Source organism: Onychomys torridus, chromosome 6, assembly GCF_903995425.1.
Source record: "Onychomys torridus chromosome 6, mOncTor1.1, whole genome shotgun sequence".
In the NCBI taxonomy this organism is placed as follows: domain Eukaryota; kingdom Metazoa; phylum Chordata; class Mammalia; order Rodentia; family Cricetidae; genus Onychomys; species Onychomys torridus.
In genome coordinates, this window is record NC_050448.1 from 22134295 (window position 1) to 22154288 (window position 19994).

At 36.2% G+C, this 19994-nt stretch overlaps 1 protein-coding gene across 1 annotated transcript in view; it reads right to left on the minus strand.

Annotated features, from left to right (window-relative positions):
- The window catches only part of Sclt1 (sodium channel and clathrin linker 1), a 115914-nt gene that overhangs the window by 46419 nt on the left and 49501 nt on the right, over positions 1-19994 (minus strand). The window contains exons 10-13 of the mRNA XM_036190259.1: positions 14249-14426; positions 12490-12588; positions 6584-6655; positions 1858-1932 (exon numbers count right to left, since the gene is read on the minus strand). Of these exons, the coding sequence (XP_036046152.1) occupies positions 1858-1932; positions 6584-6655; positions 12490-12588; positions 14249-14426 (424 nt within the window). The remainder of the gene's footprint in view (positions 1-1857; positions 1933-6583; positions 6656-12489; positions 12589-14248; positions 14427-19994) is intronic.

Below are 19994 nucleotides of genomic sequence, written 5' to 3' on the forward strand. Positions count from 1 at the left end.
AGTGAATATTCTTCAGTACAATTTCCTAATGAAACAACCCAAAAGGAAGAGTAAGTATGTTTTAGTATAACTAGAGATCTTAAAGTTCTAGAACTTTGCTCTGGATTATCTGGGCAACAATATAGCTAAAATCAGAGTTAACTTTCTCAAGGGTCGTTGTGCTCAGTCTGGGCTTGCTCTTGTAGCACAGGGGCTAATTATAGCAGGCCCTGAGGTCCAGGTCACATTTTGGACAAATAGTTCATCTAACTGCCCTCCCAAGAAGGCTGCTTTGCTGGGCCACCTTATGTTGTCCCCACTGGTAAGACTGTGCTGTCCTTTCTACAGAGGTTGAATAGCAGTATGTCAGTACTCTTTGCTGAGACATTGAGCACCACTGTAGTCCTACAGTGCTATCTATAGCTTTGGCTCACTGCTTTGTGGACGACAGAGAACTAGTTGCTGTGCCTTCTAAGTTTTCCACTGCACTAATATAATCTATGCCATGTAATATTAAAAAAATCAGCCTGAAGCCTGATATATGTATATATATCTGGCAACATTCTAAATAGAACTTACATTACATGAAGGAAATGGAAAGATCTACCTTTAGGAGGGTGGCAGTCAAAAGTGTCTAGCTTGGAACACATGTGCATATGCTTATTTCACCAAATGAAGTCATATTCTAGGCTCTGCTTTGTAAATACTGTTTTACTACCTGATTTTGTCATTATTTTTGACAACATAGATATATCACATACTTTGAATGCCATGGAGTTTGCCTTTCAAAGTTAAATGCTTAGTGTTTTTTAACACTGTGTGAGTTATTTAGCTTTTCTAGGCGAGTTACTATCATAGCACCTTAAATGTGGTAAGTGCTCATATTTGGTTGCCCTTTCTTTCTCAAGGCACTTTACAACAGTGGGATAATAACTGCTAATGAAAAAGCATGCAACTATTTTTTTAAGAAGTAGTTTTTACGTCAAACATCATTGGAGGAAGTTATTTTATCTACTTACTATATTCTTTAAAAATACTTTATCCTATGTGTATGAATGTTTTGCCTGCATGTAGGGCTGTGTATCTTGTTGAGTGCCTAGTGCCCAGAGAGGTCAGATCAGGGCACTGGATACCCTGGAACTGGAGTTACAGATGGTTGTGAGCCTCCACATGGGTGCTAGGAATTGAACCCAGGTCTCTGGAAGAGCAACCAGTGCCCTTAACTGCTTATCTCTCTAGCCCCCTAATTACTATATTCTTAAAAGGTAAAAATCTGGGGCAGAGAACTAACTCTGTCAGTAAACTGGTTGTGGTATCAACACTTACATCAAAGCTGCCTGTGGAGGGATGTGCCTGTAATCCCAGCCCTAGGATGGCAGAAATTCATGTTACTTCTGGGGTTGCTGGCCAACTATCTAGCTGAGTTCATAAGCTGCAGTTTCAGTGAGACTCTATCTCAGAAAACAAGGTGGAGAAAGATTGAGGAAGACATCAATGTCAACCTCTGGCCTCTATACACACATACACAAAAGTAAAGTTCATAGCAATCCTATGATATTTTGGTTGTATATACCTATTATACCTTATTCTAACCTCAGTAAGTTGGCATAAAGTTAAAAAAAAGAAAGACAAAATGAAAACTACTTTTGGGATAAGGCTAGAGCAATAAATATGGATATTTAAGAAAGTTATACCTTGAAGTACAAAGTTCAAAGGATATGGGTATTCTTAGAAAGAAATAGATGTGATATGAATATTTAAATGAGACTTTAGTTATATTTGAGTAATACTGCCCAGAGTACTTAGAAGGCAGATGCGACCAGAGCAGGAAGCAATGTAGAAACCTGCAGCCGCAAGGCAGCTGTACTTCCTTCTTACCTTCTCGAGTTCTTCTTCCACAGCTCTTTTCCCTCTGATGGCTCGATCGATTTGACCTTGCTTTTCATCACAGTCCTATAAAATCAAATCATAATGCAAATAAATGTATCTGGGGAAACATTAAGGTGAGAAAAAAATGGAAAAGTAAAATGGTTTGTTCATAACAAGAATATTACAGTTACCTCATCAACTAAGTAAGGCCATAGTACTTATGTACTTATGTAAGTACATAATACTTACAACTAAGTTAGGCTAATTACTGGGCATAGTAATTGTCAACCTTCAAAAAGTGACCTATTCCAGAATTTCATTAATTGCCTTTGGCTTTTGGATACCAAAAAATTAACAGAATAAGTAAGAGGCAGAGGCTGGCATACCCATGTGAGAAAAAAAAATGAGCTTGGGGGGGGAATAGGTTTTCTATTCATATAATATTATCAAATTATCTTGAAAAAGGAACCAGACAGTGCCACAATATGCCAAGTAAAACACAAGTGCAGAATTCTAACATTTTTTCTTTACAAAATAGCCAACATCCAGGGAAATCCATTAGCATGCACATAAAACATTGAAACATATATACTTAAAAGACCTTTTGTGTCAAACATTTTACTTAGTAATTTAACAAGTATATCAACTAATCCATACAATTATTCTGTCAAGATACTAAAAGCACAAGAATCAACCAGAGTTCTTCATAATTACTTTTCTATTTATTTGAGATTAAGTATAGTTTTATTGTGAACCTGCTTTGTTGACTATACACCACGAGTGATATTCATTTTTTTCATAATTATACAAAAGGCCTACCCTCAGTGTTTCCAAAATCTAAAGCCAAGCTCTTAAACTATGATTCAGAATTGATTACCTTGAACTCTGTTAATAATAATAAGGTAGGATTTTTTGTTGTTGTTAAAATAGGACTCAGTTTGTAGGAAAATCATTTTTAATGTCTTATACATACATATTCATATATATGATAAGGTACTTATCTATAAAAGGTTTTGTTTTTTAGGGGGAATATTTTTCATAGTCTCACCACATGGCCCAGGCTGCCCTCAAACTTGAACTCAAGACCCTCCTGTCTCTCTGTCTGCTGAGTGGTAGTTTTATGATGCTATGTTTATGATGTGATTTCTGCTATGTTTATAATGCCACTGATGTAACTTTAACACATATGTGTGCTAGTTAGTCTTTGTCACTTGCCAAAACTAGACTCTCAACTGAGAAACTGCCTCCAGCAGACTGGCCTGTGGGCCTGTCTATGGGAGCATTTTCTTGATTAAAGACCTGCAAACTGTGGGTGGTGCCACCCTGGGGCACATGGTCCTAGGTTGAAAACAGAAGGAGCAAGTCATAAAGAGCCAGTAAGCAGCATTTCTCCATGGTCTCTGCTTTATTTCCTTCCCTGGATTACGGACTATAACCTACAAGCTAAGCTAAACCCCTTTTTTTCTCAAGTTGTTTTTGTCAGTAATTTACCCCAGCAACAGAAAGTAAACTAGGACAATATGTTAATAATAACACAGATGCATCTTACTTCTTGATTGGAAAGTGGCCTATGAAGAAAAGAGTAACTATACATATATCTATGCCCCTACTTATATCACTGACATCAAGGGATGATGGGTCCAACAGTATTTGGTTAACCTGGGTTAAAAATGGGTAAATGAAACAAAAAAGTTGAAATATTTATAATTACCATAATATTATATTACTTCTATTAAAATGTACTATAATATTAAAATGAACTTCATAAGTTTTTATTAAAAGCTTTGCTCATAACCCCTGATATACCTGCTTTTGGTGATAAATTAATTTTTCTAGCATTTGTGAAATATTTCTAAAATCATACTTTATAAAGAGCTAGCAAATATTAAAACTGATAGCATAGAGGCCACACAAACAAACAGAGATCATAAAAAAAAAAGAGACCACCTACACCTCCTCATTTGGAGACTCAAAAACAGCTACACATTTCTTAGAACTACTTGTCTTTGCTGTATTCTACAGGCTCTCACAAGATGGACTATTCATTTGATTCTAGAAAGCTTTAAACTTCTATGGACTTCTTGAATGGTGTACTTCTTACATATCTGCAGTTTTCTTTGTAATTTCCCTTGCTACTCATTTCTAGTTTATTATCCTGTGACTTGATAAGTATTAAGAATTATTTCAATTATTCTGTATTTTTTAGAGTTGCTTTATGGACTAAACTGTGATCTACATTAGAGAAAACTCCATTGGCTGCTGAGAAAATTGTGTGTTCTATAGCAGTGTACTGCCTAATTTATAGTGTAGTTCAACACTGAACTTTCTTTACTGAATTTTAGTTTGGAAGACTTAACACTGATATGAAGGAAGTACTGAAGTCCTCCATTATCATTCTATCAGGACCAAACTGTACATTTACTGTTAGTCTATGAAACTGACAGTCCTGTTTCTTTGCTTACTTTATTGATAATTTCTTCCCTTTATTAATATGAAGTGGCCTTCTTTATCCCTTCTATGTCATTTTTGCTTGAAGGCTATTTAAGTCAGATTTGGTTATGGTGCATCCTGCTTATTTTCTGATTCCATTCACTGGGTACATCAATTACCGTTCTTTCACTTTTGGTTTGCCTTTGCCAGTAAGGTGAGTTTCTTACATTTACAGCTAGTCTTCATCTTTTAATTGGAGAATTAGAACTATTTGTATTTAGGGTTACTAGTGATTCTTGTCATTTCACCGACTGTTTTCTAATTGGTTTGACCATTACTACTTTCCTCGTCCAGATTCACATGATGATCTTTGGTGGTTTCCTAGGTTGGACATGGCTAATTCTTTCCTACTTTTTATTTGTTTATTCCTCTTATGGAATTCACTCTTTGCTGTGCTCTCCAGAGTTAGATTTTTCCTCCTCTGTGTACAGGTCTCCTTTTAGCATCTTCTGCGATACTGTCTTTGTGGTCATGAACTGCTTTAGTCTGTCCTTGTCATGAAAGGTCTTTATTTCTCCATCAATTTAAAAATGTACATTTGCTAGATACAGTAAAGCTGGCTGGCAGTTACTCACTTTCAGTATCTTATCTGAAATACACTGTTTAATGCTTTCCTGACTTCCAGTACTCCTGATAAAAAGTCTTTTCATTCAGGATATCAATTCTACTTACCCAGAATAATCTTCAACTTCTGGTCCTCCTGTCTCACCTTCAGAGTGCTAGGTTTATAAATGTGTACTAACACAGAGTTTATGTGGTACTCAGGGCTTTTCACATAGTAGGCATACATTCTACCAACTAGGCTACACTCCTAGCCTCTAAGAGGGTATTTCTCATCCACCCTAGAAATCTCCCTATTTTTAAAAAGTATCTTTAATATTTAAATTATTTTTTAACCAGACAGCACAATTTTTCCATAGAATAAATGTAATATTACATAATATTACATATATTTTTAAAAAATCATTCAGGTATAGAAGTGTTTGATATATAGTATAAAACATTTGTTATATAATGAAATTGCCAAAATAGAATACAGTGAGTTTTATAAAGAGTTGGTTGTTACACCATTGTTTTAAGGATTCCTAGTCTTAGACAGTCCTCATTCTTTTTGGAAAACAGAACAAAAAGATTTGTTTTTATAGCATTTACAACTGATTAAAGTGATCTTTGATGGTGACAAAGAGACATTTTTCTTTCCTTTCACAAAGATGCAAGTTTGTTTGTTTGGTTTTTTTTTTTTTTTTTTTTTTTTTGATAATCTATGAAAAAGAACAAGTAAAATAAGACAATTGTATGTGACCAGTAGGCCATGATGCATCCCATTTGTTTTACAAACTGTTTCTACATCATTACTACATGTGAAATTAAGTTAAGAAGAAAATAATCATTCCTGGTTTTTATATCCAGGACCTCTGTAAAATGATTAAAGTACACTACATGGTTTGTAGCTTTTTGGAGGTATTTAAATATTATTCTGTTGATGTTTATTTACTTTAAAAATACTGTGCAAAAACAGTGCTAGGCAATAGGGAAAACTAAGGACAATAGTCAGATTCTCACTTTGGGGTGTTACAATCTATTAGGAGATCTTCTCCTGGAAAGAGTGTGGTTGCACCAATATGTTCATGTGTTGAACATACACTAATGCACATTATTTATGAGAATACATAAAATATTGATAAATTTTATAACAGATTAAAAGTGATGGAAGGATTCAGAAAAGATGTGTGTTTGTGAAGTTGTACGTGTCTTTCTAATTCCTAGAAATTCTAGTGTTTGGATCTTTTGGGAACAGTCATTATATTTCATTTCATTAAATCTTCAAGTTAAATTTAAATTTCTAATCTCTAGTCACATGAAAACACTTTTCCACACTGCCCCCATTTGCCTACTCATCCTTATGTATCTATTTGTAGGAAGCTTTACTGTCTTTCTTCTTTCCTACTGACATACATAGCTTTTCTTCCTTCCTTGTCTTCCAGATGAACCCAGCATATGGCAAGACCTGCAGCAGGTTGGTTTAGTGGCCCTGTGCTCTGTCAACAACAAATGAAATGGGAGGAATGCCACTGTCCTACTTTACCTCCCACAAGCCAAAGACAGCACAAAACACTACTAATACCTAGCACAAGTCATGCTTAACAAATGTATATGGAACAAATGAATTTCCAATGTCATACATACTGGTCATCAAAGAATGTAATATTTGGAGGAAAATACTAACAAGGTTTTTTTAACATACCATCTGAAGGGCTGAAAGTTCTTCCCTTAATTGTGAAATCAGTACTTCATACTGTTTTTTTGTGCTTTCAACCTGTGAATGAAGACATGATTCAGGGAAAGAATAAAAAATGATTACTGTCAAAAATTTAGCATGATGAATTTTATTTAAAAAAGAAACAACTTTTATGACATAAAATATAAATAGGCATATAATGTATGAGCTACGTGTAGTGAGCATGCACGCAGGTGGCTGGGGCAGGGAGATTTTGTTCATTCTGTCTGGACTATATAGTGAGTTCAAAGCTACCCTAAGTTATACAACAAATCGTATAGATCAGAGGACTGCACTTGTAGCACTGGTTTAGTATATAAAAGGCTCCAGAATCTTCAGCATTATAAAATAAAGAATGGTCATGAGAACTGAGGACGATAAATCCCAAACGACAGTTGTTGTAAAGCATTTGGTCTCAGGATACTTTTACACTGTAAAAACAAAGCTTTTGTTTATAACGGATTCTTTTGTTTAGCATTTTACCATTATTAGAAATAAAAGCAGGAAACCATAAAAGTTTTACTATTATGTCCCCCAAATAATTTAATCATTACCTTAGATAGAATAAATAATCTTAATGAAATAAATATATTCTCCCAATCTAAAATGTTAGAGGACAGCCCATTTTCAATTTTTGTATACTTCTTGAATGTCTGGCTGGACAGGAGACAGTTAGGCTCAAAGGTGCTGGTGCACTCCACCTGTTCTGCTGGTGCGTGTCACACCACCTCCACAAGTAGCACTTTGCACCCGTGAAAGAATGAGTGTGAAAAACAATGTCTGGGGCTCCCTGAATGTTGCCAAATGTCAGAGAGCTAGGAGGAGAAAAGCAGAATCATACACCGAACATGCAATTAGTAACTCCCCCCCCCCCCCCCCCCCCCCCGAGACAAGGTTTCTCTGTAGCTTTGGAGCCTGTCCTGGACTAGCTCTGTAGACCAGGCTGGCCTCGAACTCACAGAGATCCACCTGCCTCTGCCTCCCGAGTGCTGGGATTACAGGCATGTGCCACCACCGCCCGGCACAATTAGTAACTTTTAAAGCATTTATGTTCTCTCTATAGGATCTTTTCACAGTGTACACTAGACAGTAGTGCTAAGTAAATGAGTGTTCAAGGAAAGCTTTGAACAGAGATTTTCAGAAACAGAATAACTGGTATGCACAGAGCATTTTGAAGAATTCGTTATACTTCAGGATGTCTGTGACAATAATTTTTCCTAAGAGCTTGTCAGGGTTTTTTTTTTTTTTTTTAAGGAACTAAGAGGATTATTGATGACGACTTAGACCTAAGGGAAACTTTTATGATTAAAAGCCTTTGGAAACTTTTTTGTATAAAATAACCTATTAATGATATAGCACAAACTTTCCTTAGAATACATTCAGTATTGCCTGCTATGTACTTTGTTTGGTTAATTAATATGTTATCTTTTTGAAGGCCTGCCAAACAGTGTATGTGGCTCAATTTCAGGCTTTACTTGTGCTATAATTTATGTTGACATTTTAGATAAATCAGGGATTAGGACATTAAGGATTAATCTATTTTTTTACAGGTAATAATATGAGCATAGCATTTGTTGAGGATCGTGTGCAGTGAGTACTGTTCAGAATGCTTTATGTGTATCATATCATTGTTCTTACAACATCCCCATGAGTTATTACCTGCTTTACAGATGAGGAGATTAAGTGTTATAGTTTCCAGTTAGTAAGTTTCCAGTGACCAGAAAGGCCCTACTGAGAGATGGTAGAACCTTTACGAAGTAGGGTCTACTAGGAAGTCTTCAGCTCATTTGAGGCATGCATTTGAAGGGGATACTGGACCTTTTATTGCCCAGCTATGTGATGCATGGTTTGGCTCCACCATGTATTCCTGTCATGATATGTTGTCTAGCTGAAAGCCTGACAATGGGACCAGCTAATCACAGACCACAGCCACTGAAACCGTGAGCCAAAATAAGCTTTTCTTGTTATAAGTTAATGCTCTTATATTTTTGTTATAGGAATGGAAAGCTGACTTAAACAGCAACAGACAGAGAAATTAAGCTATGAATGTTTCATGTAGCATAAAAATTTGAGCTGTTAAAAGTATAATTTAAGCCGGGTGGTGGTAGCACACGCCTGTAATCCCAGCACTCGGGAGGCAGAGGCAGGTGGATCTCTGTGAGTTCGAGGCCAGCCTGGGCTACCAAGTGAGTCCGAGGAAAGGTGCAAAGCTACACAGGGAAATCCTGTCTTGAAAAACCAAAAAGTATAATTTATCTGCTCCCTACACATTTTCTAAACTGTGTTCTTTTCAGTGTCTAATACTGATACAACTAACTTGAAGCTTTATGACAATAATAAGAATATATTTTTAAGTATTTTTTAATGCTGCCAAACTCAGCTGAATCAAAGTACACTTTCTGAAAAGAATCTTCTGAGGTGGTAACACTGTAATATTATCAGTGAGCTAAGACCTAAGGTTCACAGAGAATTTTTAGCAGTAGGATCTGATGAAACAAAATATGAGACTGATGAAGTTTACAATAGGTAGAATTCTGAAATTTATATAGAGACTAAAATCTCTCTTATGCCCTCTGCATTTCCGTTCCTCCCTCCTTCCTTCTCTCTTTCTAATTTCTTGCCATGTAGCCAGACTCGTCTGAACATACAAACCTGTGTGTCAGCCACCCAAGGGCTAGGATTATATGCTGTGTCACTACACCCAGTTTTTTAAATATACAAACACATAAACCTATTCTTTACATAAACATTTTCTTTTATAATAAGGATAGTTGTAAATGAAATACCAATTGACTAGAAACTAATTTTCTACTTAATAAACAGACAAGGCTAAGAATGGTCATATACTAATAATAAGGGCCAACTTTTTTTTTTTTTTTTTTTTTTGCTTTTTGCTTTTCGAGACAGGGTTTCTCTGTGTAGCTTTGCTCCTTTCCTGGATCTCGCTCTGTAGACCAGGCTGGCCTTGAACTCACAGAGATCCTCTTGCCTCTGCCTCCTGAGTGTTGGGATTAAAGGCATGCCCCACCATCGTCCGGCCAATGGCCAACATTTTATTTAAAAAAATTTTTCATTAAAAAATTGAAGTATCACTTATCCAGAGGGCATGATCCAGTTGGGGGCTCCTCAGCTTTTGGTTCATAGTTCATGTGTTTCCATTAGTTTGGCTATTTGTCCCTGTGCTTTTTCCAATCTTGGTCTGAACAATTCTCGCTCATACAATCAATCCCTCCTCTTTCTTGCCAATTGGACTCCTGGAGCTCCACCTGGGGCCTGGCTGTGGCTCTTTGCATCTGCTTCCCTCAGTTATTGGATGAGATTTCTAGCACAGTTGATTAGCTTGAAATGTTTGGGAGGCACCCAGGCAGTGGGACCCGGACTTGTCCTTAGTGCATGAGCTGGCTGTTTGGAACCTTGGGCTTACACAGGAACACTTTGCTCAGCCTGGGAGGAGGGGACTGGACCTGCCTGGACTGAATCTACCAGGTTGAGCTGAAACCCCAGGGGAGTCTTTGCCCTGGAGGAGATGGGAATGGGGGATGGGCTGGGGGAAGGCGGGGGCAGGAGCAGGATGGGGGAAGACAGGGGAACCCATGACTGATATGTAAAATTAAATTAAATTATAAAATAAAAAAAGAATGGTAAAAAAAAATTGAAGTATCTGAGAGATAAGCCATGTTTGTTCTTAAAAAGCAAAGTTTGACACATTTTTGTTCAATTTTATAACCAGAACAGAAGTATATGAAAATATGCTCATTATATTTACTATAGTCAATAAAATAGACTTAGAGCAATTTTCAACTGCAATAAATAGGGAAATGATTGATAATATGGACATTTTCAAGGAAAATACTTTCAGCTACAGCTTAATAATCAGAAATAAATATACATTAATATTTACAGTGTTTACTGTATAAGAAATAAACTATGATTAAGTACATGCTTTATTTATCAAAATATTACCTATTCTCTGAAATAACAAACACTGCAGGAATATAAAGATGTAGATAGTAAAGGCTCTCATGACCTAATATTTACTTGGTGATGTATATACATTTTTGTTTCATATATACCATAATTATTCAAAGAAAACCCAAATAAAAGGCTATAAATAGTGTGATTTCAATTTTCCTTTGATGCTATTATTTCATTTCTCCTCACCATGTAATAATTTTTAAAGTTTAGATATAAAAAATGGCAACAGTGTGGAACCTACAGAAGGCAGAGAACAAATGAAATGCTTGGCACATGGGAAATGTTAAGTAGATACTCCTTGAGTAAACACTTGGCATAGCAGGGGAAGGCTGGCTTTAAGAAAACTAATAGGAACATGCCTAAAAGGAAAGGTCTGGGATTAAGAGAGTATGTTCAGCTAAGACATGATAGACTCAGATATACACCTGGGCTGCTTACAGATAGGGAGGTAACTAGGGTTAGGGCACAGACACAAGAGTCTCAGATGTCCACTTGGGCAGTTTATAGGATTAGGGAGCACACAATAGTGTCAGGGCAGATGAGGAGGTTACTAGGGTTAGGGGGCAGACATCAGAGTCTCAGATATCCACATAGGCTGCTGACAAATAGTAAAATACCTAGAGTTTAGGAGGCAGTTACTACAGTTTATAAAGGTATTTAGAATAAATATTGAGACCACAACACTTTTAAAAAATGCACTGAAATTATAGGTTAACATAAATGAAACTTCAATCAGCTCTAAAAAAATCAATGTATTTTAACTGATCTTAAAAATGCAACTAGAATGGAAAAAATAGGATATAATTTTTTTTTTTTTTTTTTTTTTTTTGAAAAAGGGTTTCTCTGTGTAGTTATGGTGCCTGTCCTGGATCTCTCTCTGTAGACAAGGCTGGCCTCAAACTCACAGAGATCCGACTGCCTCTGCCTCTCGAGTGCTGGGATTAAAGGTGTGAGCCACCACCACCCGGTCGATAAAATATTTTTACAAAGGTCCGGAAGACAACCAATATTTATTATTAGCTACTTTTTAATGTCTAATAGTATTGTCAAGAGTATTGAAAGATATAGTCTAAAGTTAGAACATTCTCAAGCTAACATATAGGGAATGTTCTTGCAGGAAGTGTTAGAATAAAAGGCATTAGTCTTGACTCTGTCTTAAATTTGAATTTTTACTTTGGGAAATTATCTAATTTCAATTCATAATAAAGTGCAGTCACACATCATGTAACACCAGGGTTTGTTCAGAAACATTATTTAGGTAATGTGGTCACTGTGAATATCAAGAGTGTATTGTATGTGCATAAACCTAGGAGGTTCAGGGTTCACAGGCTATGAAACTATACAGCATGGTAATGTATAGAGTAAGGTATACACTGTGGTATTTGTCTACCCAAACGGATTTTAGCCTGAAAGGGTACTGTAAAAATACCAGGCAACAGGTGTTGCAGCTCTATTATAATTTCATAAGATCACTGTCATCATAGCTTGTTCTTAACCAAAATGACCTTACATGGCATGACTAAAGAATATTTCTAAGTGATGTATTTGCATGGAAAATGAAAACTACCATTGAGTTGTTAGAAAGAAAACAAATATGTTAGTCTTGTGTTTTTAAATTATAAAAAATACTTGAAATTGTAGTCCACTGAGGAGAAAAATATTGAGCACAGAAAATATAGGTAAGAAAACACCCACTAGAAGTCAGACTGTCGTACATTACTCTATACCCCAGTTCAATTTAAAGGAAACAAACACCAGTTTTTGGCCACTTACACTAATAGTTTCACACAGTCTTTGAGAATAAGCACACAAGGTTTTAATTTTAAAGTATTTAAGTAGCATTTAGTCTTAGTTAGGACTTAAAGTCTGTATTTGAAGTATAATTAAAAATTCCTCACTTCTTTCCTTGCTTTTAGGGCAGCATCTTGTATAAGCTGGGAAATTGTTTTCTTCATTTTCTCTCTGTCATCTTCTTTTTGCTTCTCTTCAAGCAGAATCTTCAGAAGACAATCATGGCATGTTAAACATCACATTTCACTGGTAAGGTAATTCACTCTTTGACAGCACAGTATCATTCTTGACTTCTGGAAGGATCTCCCCAAACATTGTCTACCTTTTCCTAATTAAATCTTTAGTATTTATTTCAGCCAGCATTTCCCAACATTTTTCTCATCTCCACAACTGAAAGTCTCAGGGTCATTCTGAACTTTTATTCTTTTTATACATAGATAAAAATAAGTAAATCTTTTTTTTAAAAAAAAAAAGAGGAAGAGAATCCTAGATTTTCAACAAGCAACCACAAAATGGAAACCCTCTAGCAGTTAAGAATTAGTCAAGAGGAAAATTAATATAATAGCCATAGGCCGCTTCTGAAAGCTTCGTTGACTTAGGACTAAAGTGATACAGGCCATGTTGCCCTGTCTCCTCTCCATTACACACCACACAACATCAGATAACTTTTTATACAACTATGCTTCAGAGGGTAAAGACAAATGAATTTGTCCTGTTCTTAAATTTTCTAGCTAACTTGGGTATTTAGAACAGTTTACAAGCATAATATGACTATTGTAGGTAGTATTATACTTTTGGTGGTACTAAGGATAAAACCAAGGGCTTCATATGTGGTAGAAAAATATTCTGCCACTGAGCTGTATCCCAAGACCTACTACATACATTTTAACTATTCCAAGAGTGGAGAGACAGAATTTAAACCACAGATGGGAACACTAGCTGAAAGGCATAAGCACTTTAGCATTTCTGCATTTTAGATTTGAAGAGATAATTCCCCTCCCCTTAGCAACAAGGTCTTAACTATGTAGGACCTACTGGCCTTAAGTTCATTATCCAACGGCTCCACCTCCCCTAAGTGCTGGGATTACAGATTGCAGGCATGTGTCACCTCATCCAGCTTCCTTTTTACTAGGTTTGTAATATCCAATTTATACTTTCTGCATTTTTAGTGTCTCTCTTGAAAAATTTACCACTTCAAGAAAGAAACCTAAATTAATGCACTTCCTATATACCCTGTGCACTTCCTACTGGAGTACTCTGCATATATTACACAGTTCATGAATGCTGGTATATATATTAATGCTATAATGAGTTCTACAAAAAAAGAAGTGACATTTTAAAAAATCATCTACTTTCTGTCTTCTAAGATTATACTCATTTATAGGGAAACAATACAAGACAGAAAGCATGGTCCAGAATAGTATAGAAATCAAAATGGTTAAGGGGTTGGGGAAAAAAAGCATCAGTTGAAGAATCCATCTAATCTTTTGAGCTATGTTTAACTTTGTCAATTAGGCTTCTGCTTGATGAAGGAACTGTACAGGTAAAAAGGAAATCAACATGTCCAAGAGTTATCTGATTAAGTATACTCTGGTAAAGGACTATGACAGTACAGAGGATGAAGGACAGTGACTCAGGATATAGGGACAGAACAAGTCTGATATTTAAATATTGTTTTTGAAAAATGACTATAATGTTAGTATATTTTATGATATTACTCTTACCATCTAAAATATAGCATAATTATTAGATAATGAGAAATGTAGCAGTTTGTTTCCATGCATTAATTTGGAAGCTGATGATCCCTTTATTGTTAGGGCATGTGAAGATCTTATTCTTTATAAACATGTTTGCACATTATCTTACCTGATTCTTTTTAAGGTTTGCTTCTTCTAAGAGTTGCATGCTATCTCTGGCTCTTGAAATAGCCTCATATTTCTCATTTTCTGATTCACTGCACTTTGCTTGTAGCTCTTTGATTTGCTTTTCCAAATGTGTTTTACCTGTTCTTAGTACATTAGCTTCTTGAATTGCTATACATAATCTACAAATTAATAACCATAATATGAAAGTTAAATATTTTAAAGAGAAGAAATGACATATGAGGTTTACTGAAAATCACCATAGGATTGTATTATGATTGTTATTTTTACATGTGTTTCTCATTTAAACCTTGCTCTATAGATGTAGATTTTACTATCTCCATTTTAAAGAAAACCATACCCACAGAACTTTAACTTTTGATTAAGAATAAAAAGAGCAGCAGATCTGAAACTGAAGCAAGATATTCTGACACTAATTATGTGATGACATCTATGGTTTTTTGGTGTCTTTTTAATTTTGTGAAAATTTCATAGATGTATACAATGTATCTTGGTCATATGGATCCACTATTGCCTCTCTCCAGCTCCATCTCTCCTCCCTCAACATGTTCTCCATCTACCTCCTAATATCATGTCTATTTTTTCTCCCACTAAGTCCAATTTGTGCTACCCATATGGATATGTGTGTGAGATTGTTTACTGGAATGTGGTCAGCCTACCAATGGCCACCCCCACAAAGGGAAGTTAATCTCCCTCTCTCAGCAGTCATCAAATGCCATTGGCTCTCCAGCTAGGGATGAGGCACTGAGAGTCCCTCTCTGTTCTTTGCTAGATTTTTAAACTGGCTTGATCTTGTACAGGTCTTATGCAGGCAAACACAGCAGCTATGAGTTCTTGTCGTATCCAGAAGCCAATCTTTTATGGCACATCTCTTCACCCTCTGGCACTTACACTCTTTCTGTCTCATTTTCTGTGATGTTATCCAAGCCTGGGAGTAGGGGTAGAGTAGGGATGTTTACATACTTGTTCTACCTACTGCTGAGCACTCTGAGAAGAACTACTTATTCTCAGAGCATTGAAGAGTTATGAGTCTGTGCAGTAACCACTCCCTTCTGTGGTAAGAAGCTTCTCTGACCAAGGTTGAGAGCAGCACAAACCTGTTGATATATTTGAAGTTGTAGACAATTTCTATGCAAAACGGATTACAATCATGTATTTGACTTTCAGCCATAAATACAATGTCAATTTATAGGCTGTGTATTTAATCTTTCATAGGATACTAATGACAATTTTCAAACCCTCAGTGGAACATTACAGATCTAGATAGAACAACAAAAACAAAATTGTAGTAAAACAGCAATTTAAGACGGAGCTATAGAATATATTTTATAAAGAAGCTCAGCTATTCAGAGATAATTTAAAAAGTTATTGCTCCAAAAAAAAAAAAAAAAAAAAACTTGAGGGAAATTATCTATATTTTCTCAAGTACTTTTTCCCTTGTGTAACTACGTTGATCTTTAACATAGAATTTTTATTCAACTTCATTATCTTTTTACTTTCTGCTTTAAAACGGAAAGAAAATTTGATTCTAAAACTAAGAATGGCTATGCTGCCTTGGGGGAAGGTAAAGGCAGTACATAATTTCCTTATATACGAAAAAGATGCCTCACAGTTTCCTGAATTATTCAATATGTGCCTTATATTCTCTACCTTATGATTTTATTAGCTTAAGTTCATGTTTTGGACATGCTCTGCTATGTATCCAAGGCTAGCATTGAACTCATGACCACTTGCATTACTTTCCCAGGGCTTGTACTGCCTCCTGTACATCTCTTACTGATGGGGATCTGCATCTGACTTCCTGAAGCAGCATCTGTATTTTCATCCACCAATTAAACATCCCAGGATGTTATCAGACAGCACCTGAAACCTGCCTAATGTTTTCATCATTGCATTCATAAAATGCCTTCATGTATAATTTTCTATTGTTTTATGACTACAGAAGTTTATGTAACCACTTCCATTTTGGCAGATGCTATCTAGAGTGTGTTCATAGGCCATGGCTACTCACATTTAGCTCAAAATAGACTCACTCTTATTCTTTTTGATAGGAGAGTTGTGATTTAGGTCAGCATTTTAAGTGCTTAGTTTGTAAGAAAATGTTTCATTGCTAAGATGTTTAAAGTTTTATTCTCTAGAGAATATTTAGAGAGCTATTATGCGAACTGAATAGTCTACCTATCCACTGCTAATCACTATTTTTTCATTCCTCATTTCAAACCTTTGGTGCACTAGTGGTGTTACACGTGCTGTACCTGACCTTTGTTCTTCCCTTATGTTGATAATGCTGGACTTCATTTGAGGCCTATGCTCCCAGGAAGACAGACACACCTAAGTAGTGCCTCTATACTTATTCTAAAAAAGTCCTTTTGTTACTTTCTAGAAAGGGGCAAACCCTGTACTCACATATGCCAAGATCCTTTCTGATGTCTTCCATAAGACCATTCCTCATTTGTTTATCTGCCTGCGTGAAATCTCTTCCTAATTTTTAAAAAGGATTCTCTATTATGAACATGCTCACTACTGAAAAGTCTGATTTTTCTGGTGCTTTTGGTCTTTTACAGTGCTAGAGTCTCCTTAAAATACCTAATCAAACCTTAAAAGAAAAAAAATTAAGATTTTATTTTAATTTTTTAAATTATGTGTCTATGTAGATATCTGTGTGTGGTTATGTGATGTGTGTATAGGTGACGCCAACAGCTAGAAGAGGTTATTGATTCTCCTGGAGCTGGAGTTACAGGTGGCTTTGAGCTGTCCAATGTGGGTGTTGGGACTAAATTTGGATCCTCTGTAAAAGAAACAAGAGCTCTTAACTGCTTAGTCATCTCTCCAGCCTCAAACAGAAAATTTAATGTTTACATCACTTTTACACTACTGCTCTTAAAGGCAGCACGTTCTCTATTTCTAATACCATGATTAGTCAATGAATAATGAACAAATGGCTTCACCTGTGAACACAGATGTTGCTTTAAAGAAGGTGTTAAAGTTTTTTCTTCGGGGTGTAAGAGATGGCTCAGTGGTTAAGAGCACTCGCTGCTCTTCAAGAGACCTGGGTTTGATTTCCAACAACTATGTAGTGGCTCCAAACTGTCCATAATTCCAGTCCAAGGGGATCCCATATTCTACTTGTCCTCTGTGGGCACCAAACAGGAATGCAGTGCACAAACACATATGGAGATATAACACCCATATATACAAACTTTTTCTCCAAATAATGAATGGAAAATTATACCTAGTCTCCCTGGGATTTATTTTAATTCTTTCATAGATCTCTCAGCCTTATCCTGTTCTGTAGGCATAGTAATAAGAGTTCTAAACACACCTTACACATACTTCCTGAAGCCATCCAAAACATAACTGTCAAAAAAACCTGCTTACCACTTCTCCTTTTCTCTCTCTCAGATATGATCATTTTTGATTCCTTTAGGGAGCATATCCATTTTCTTCTGCCTATTTTAGCTATTCTAAATCTTAAATGGCAAAATTTTTAGCATAAACAGTACATTTTGAAGTTAGGATGGGCAGATATATTATTGTCAATTTTATTACCATGAATATGTCAACTATAAAATTTTATTAAACAAATATTGCTCATTTTTATAAGTAAATAAAATCATTAAAGTTCTTGTAACATACATACACACACATACACATACACATTTCAATCTCACATCATTTTTAACTTGGGCCAATTAAAAACTTTAAAGGAATGTTAAGGTGAAAATATGAACTATCAGAGTCTGGGAAGATGGCTCTGTCAGAAAGAGTACTTTCTATACAACCATGAGGACCTGTGTTTGATCCATAGTATCTACATAAAGGAGCCAGGTGTGGCAGTGTGGTCTTGAAAACTTAGTGCTATGGAGGCAAGGACAGAAGGAACCATGGTGTTTGTCAGCCAGCCAGGCTACCCACATATGGAAGCTTCAGGTTCTATGGGAGACTCTGCCTCAAAAAATATTGTAGAGAACAACAGAGGAAGACACCTCATGCCGACCTCTGACCTCCACAAATATGTGCTCATGTGCATATATGTACCTACAGAAACAAATATGAAATACCAGAAATATGAGTATATATCATTAATCTACTAAAATAATGTTTCAGCCATGATTTAATAGTTCAAGTAATAAGGATATACCACTAACCCAAGAATACTCAACCAACATCTAAAATAAGACATCATTTTAGTACTGGTATCATCTTAGTTTTCAAAAGGAAAAATATTTATTCTCTCTACTTAAAGTTTACAATCTAATCTTCAAGCTATGTTGCTCAGCTGCCATAAAGAAAAGGAATTAAGTGAAAAGAACTCAAGGATCATTTTGATACACCCTTGTTCTATAGTTCAACAGTCTACAATAAGAGGGTACTGACATTTGAGAACTGTGGGGACCTTTTGGTGGTACAATGGTCAGAGGAACAGCTAGAATTTAGTGGTTGGTGCCTGACATACTAGGTATCTCATCATCATTGGCACAGTTTCAAAGTATTTAAAAAAAAATTCCTCCACAAAAGGTGAATGGTATTGTGCACGTGTGTGTGCGTGTGTGTGTGTGTGTGTGTGTGTGTGTGTGTGTGTGTGTGTGTGTACACACGTGCGCATGTTTAATCTTATACTCTTTGGGACCCATCATCCAGCTCCAAAGAAATACATGGAATCTTATTATTACTTATAAATGCCCTGCCTTAGCTTAGCTTGTTTCTAGCTAGCTTTTCTTAACTTAAATTATCCCAATCTATCTTTTGTCTCTGAGCTTTTACCTTTCTATATATCTTTCTTTACTTCTTACTCCATGACTTGCTGTGTAGCTGGGTGGCCATCTCTGTTTGCTTGTTTGTTTGTTTGTTTATTTTGGTTTTTTGAGACAGGGTTTCTCTGTGTAGCTTTGTGCCTGTCCTGGATCTCGCTCTGTAGACCAGGCTGGCCTTGAACTCACAGAGATCCACCTGCCTCTGTCTCCCGAGTTCTGGGATTAAAAGCGTGCACCACCACTGCCGGACTCACAGGATGGCTGCCTCTGGTATCTCCTCTCCTTTTCCTTTTCTTGCTCCTCAACCCCTCTTCCCAGATTTCTCTTCCTATGTATTCTCTACTTGCCAGCCCTGCCTATCCTTTCTCCTGCCTAGCTATTGGCCATTCAGCTCTTTATTAGACCAATCAGGTGTTTTAGACAAGCAAAGTAACACAGCTTTACAGAGTTAAACAAATATAACATAAAAGAATGCAACACATCTTTGCATCACTAAATAAATATTCCACAGCATAAACAAATGGAACACAGCTTAATATTCCACAACAGTATTGTCAAAAAAAATATTATACCATTTTATAATGGCCATAAGGGAGAGATCAGTGATTGAAAAGGGGATGAAAAGGGCAAGTGGAGGTTAGTGTTTCCAAGGACACAGGAAAGACTGGTACTGGCAGCTTGACTTCCGGGGGAAAAATAAGGTTAAGGATCAGTCTGCAGCCTACAGGGCTTCCTGTCATATTGAACCTAAGAAACACGAATAATCTATAGCATTCAGCTCTTAGAGATAATCCTTGCAGGGTTTATGGCCTAAGAACATTAATGAATAATTAAAAGCTGACATTTTCAGGGTTGAGGGTTTAGCTCAGTGGTAGAGTGCTTGCCTAGACCTGGGTTCGATCTTCAGCTCCAAAAAAAAAAAAAAAAAAAAGCTGACATTTTCATTGCTGTATGTTTCAATGGTTATTTAGACTT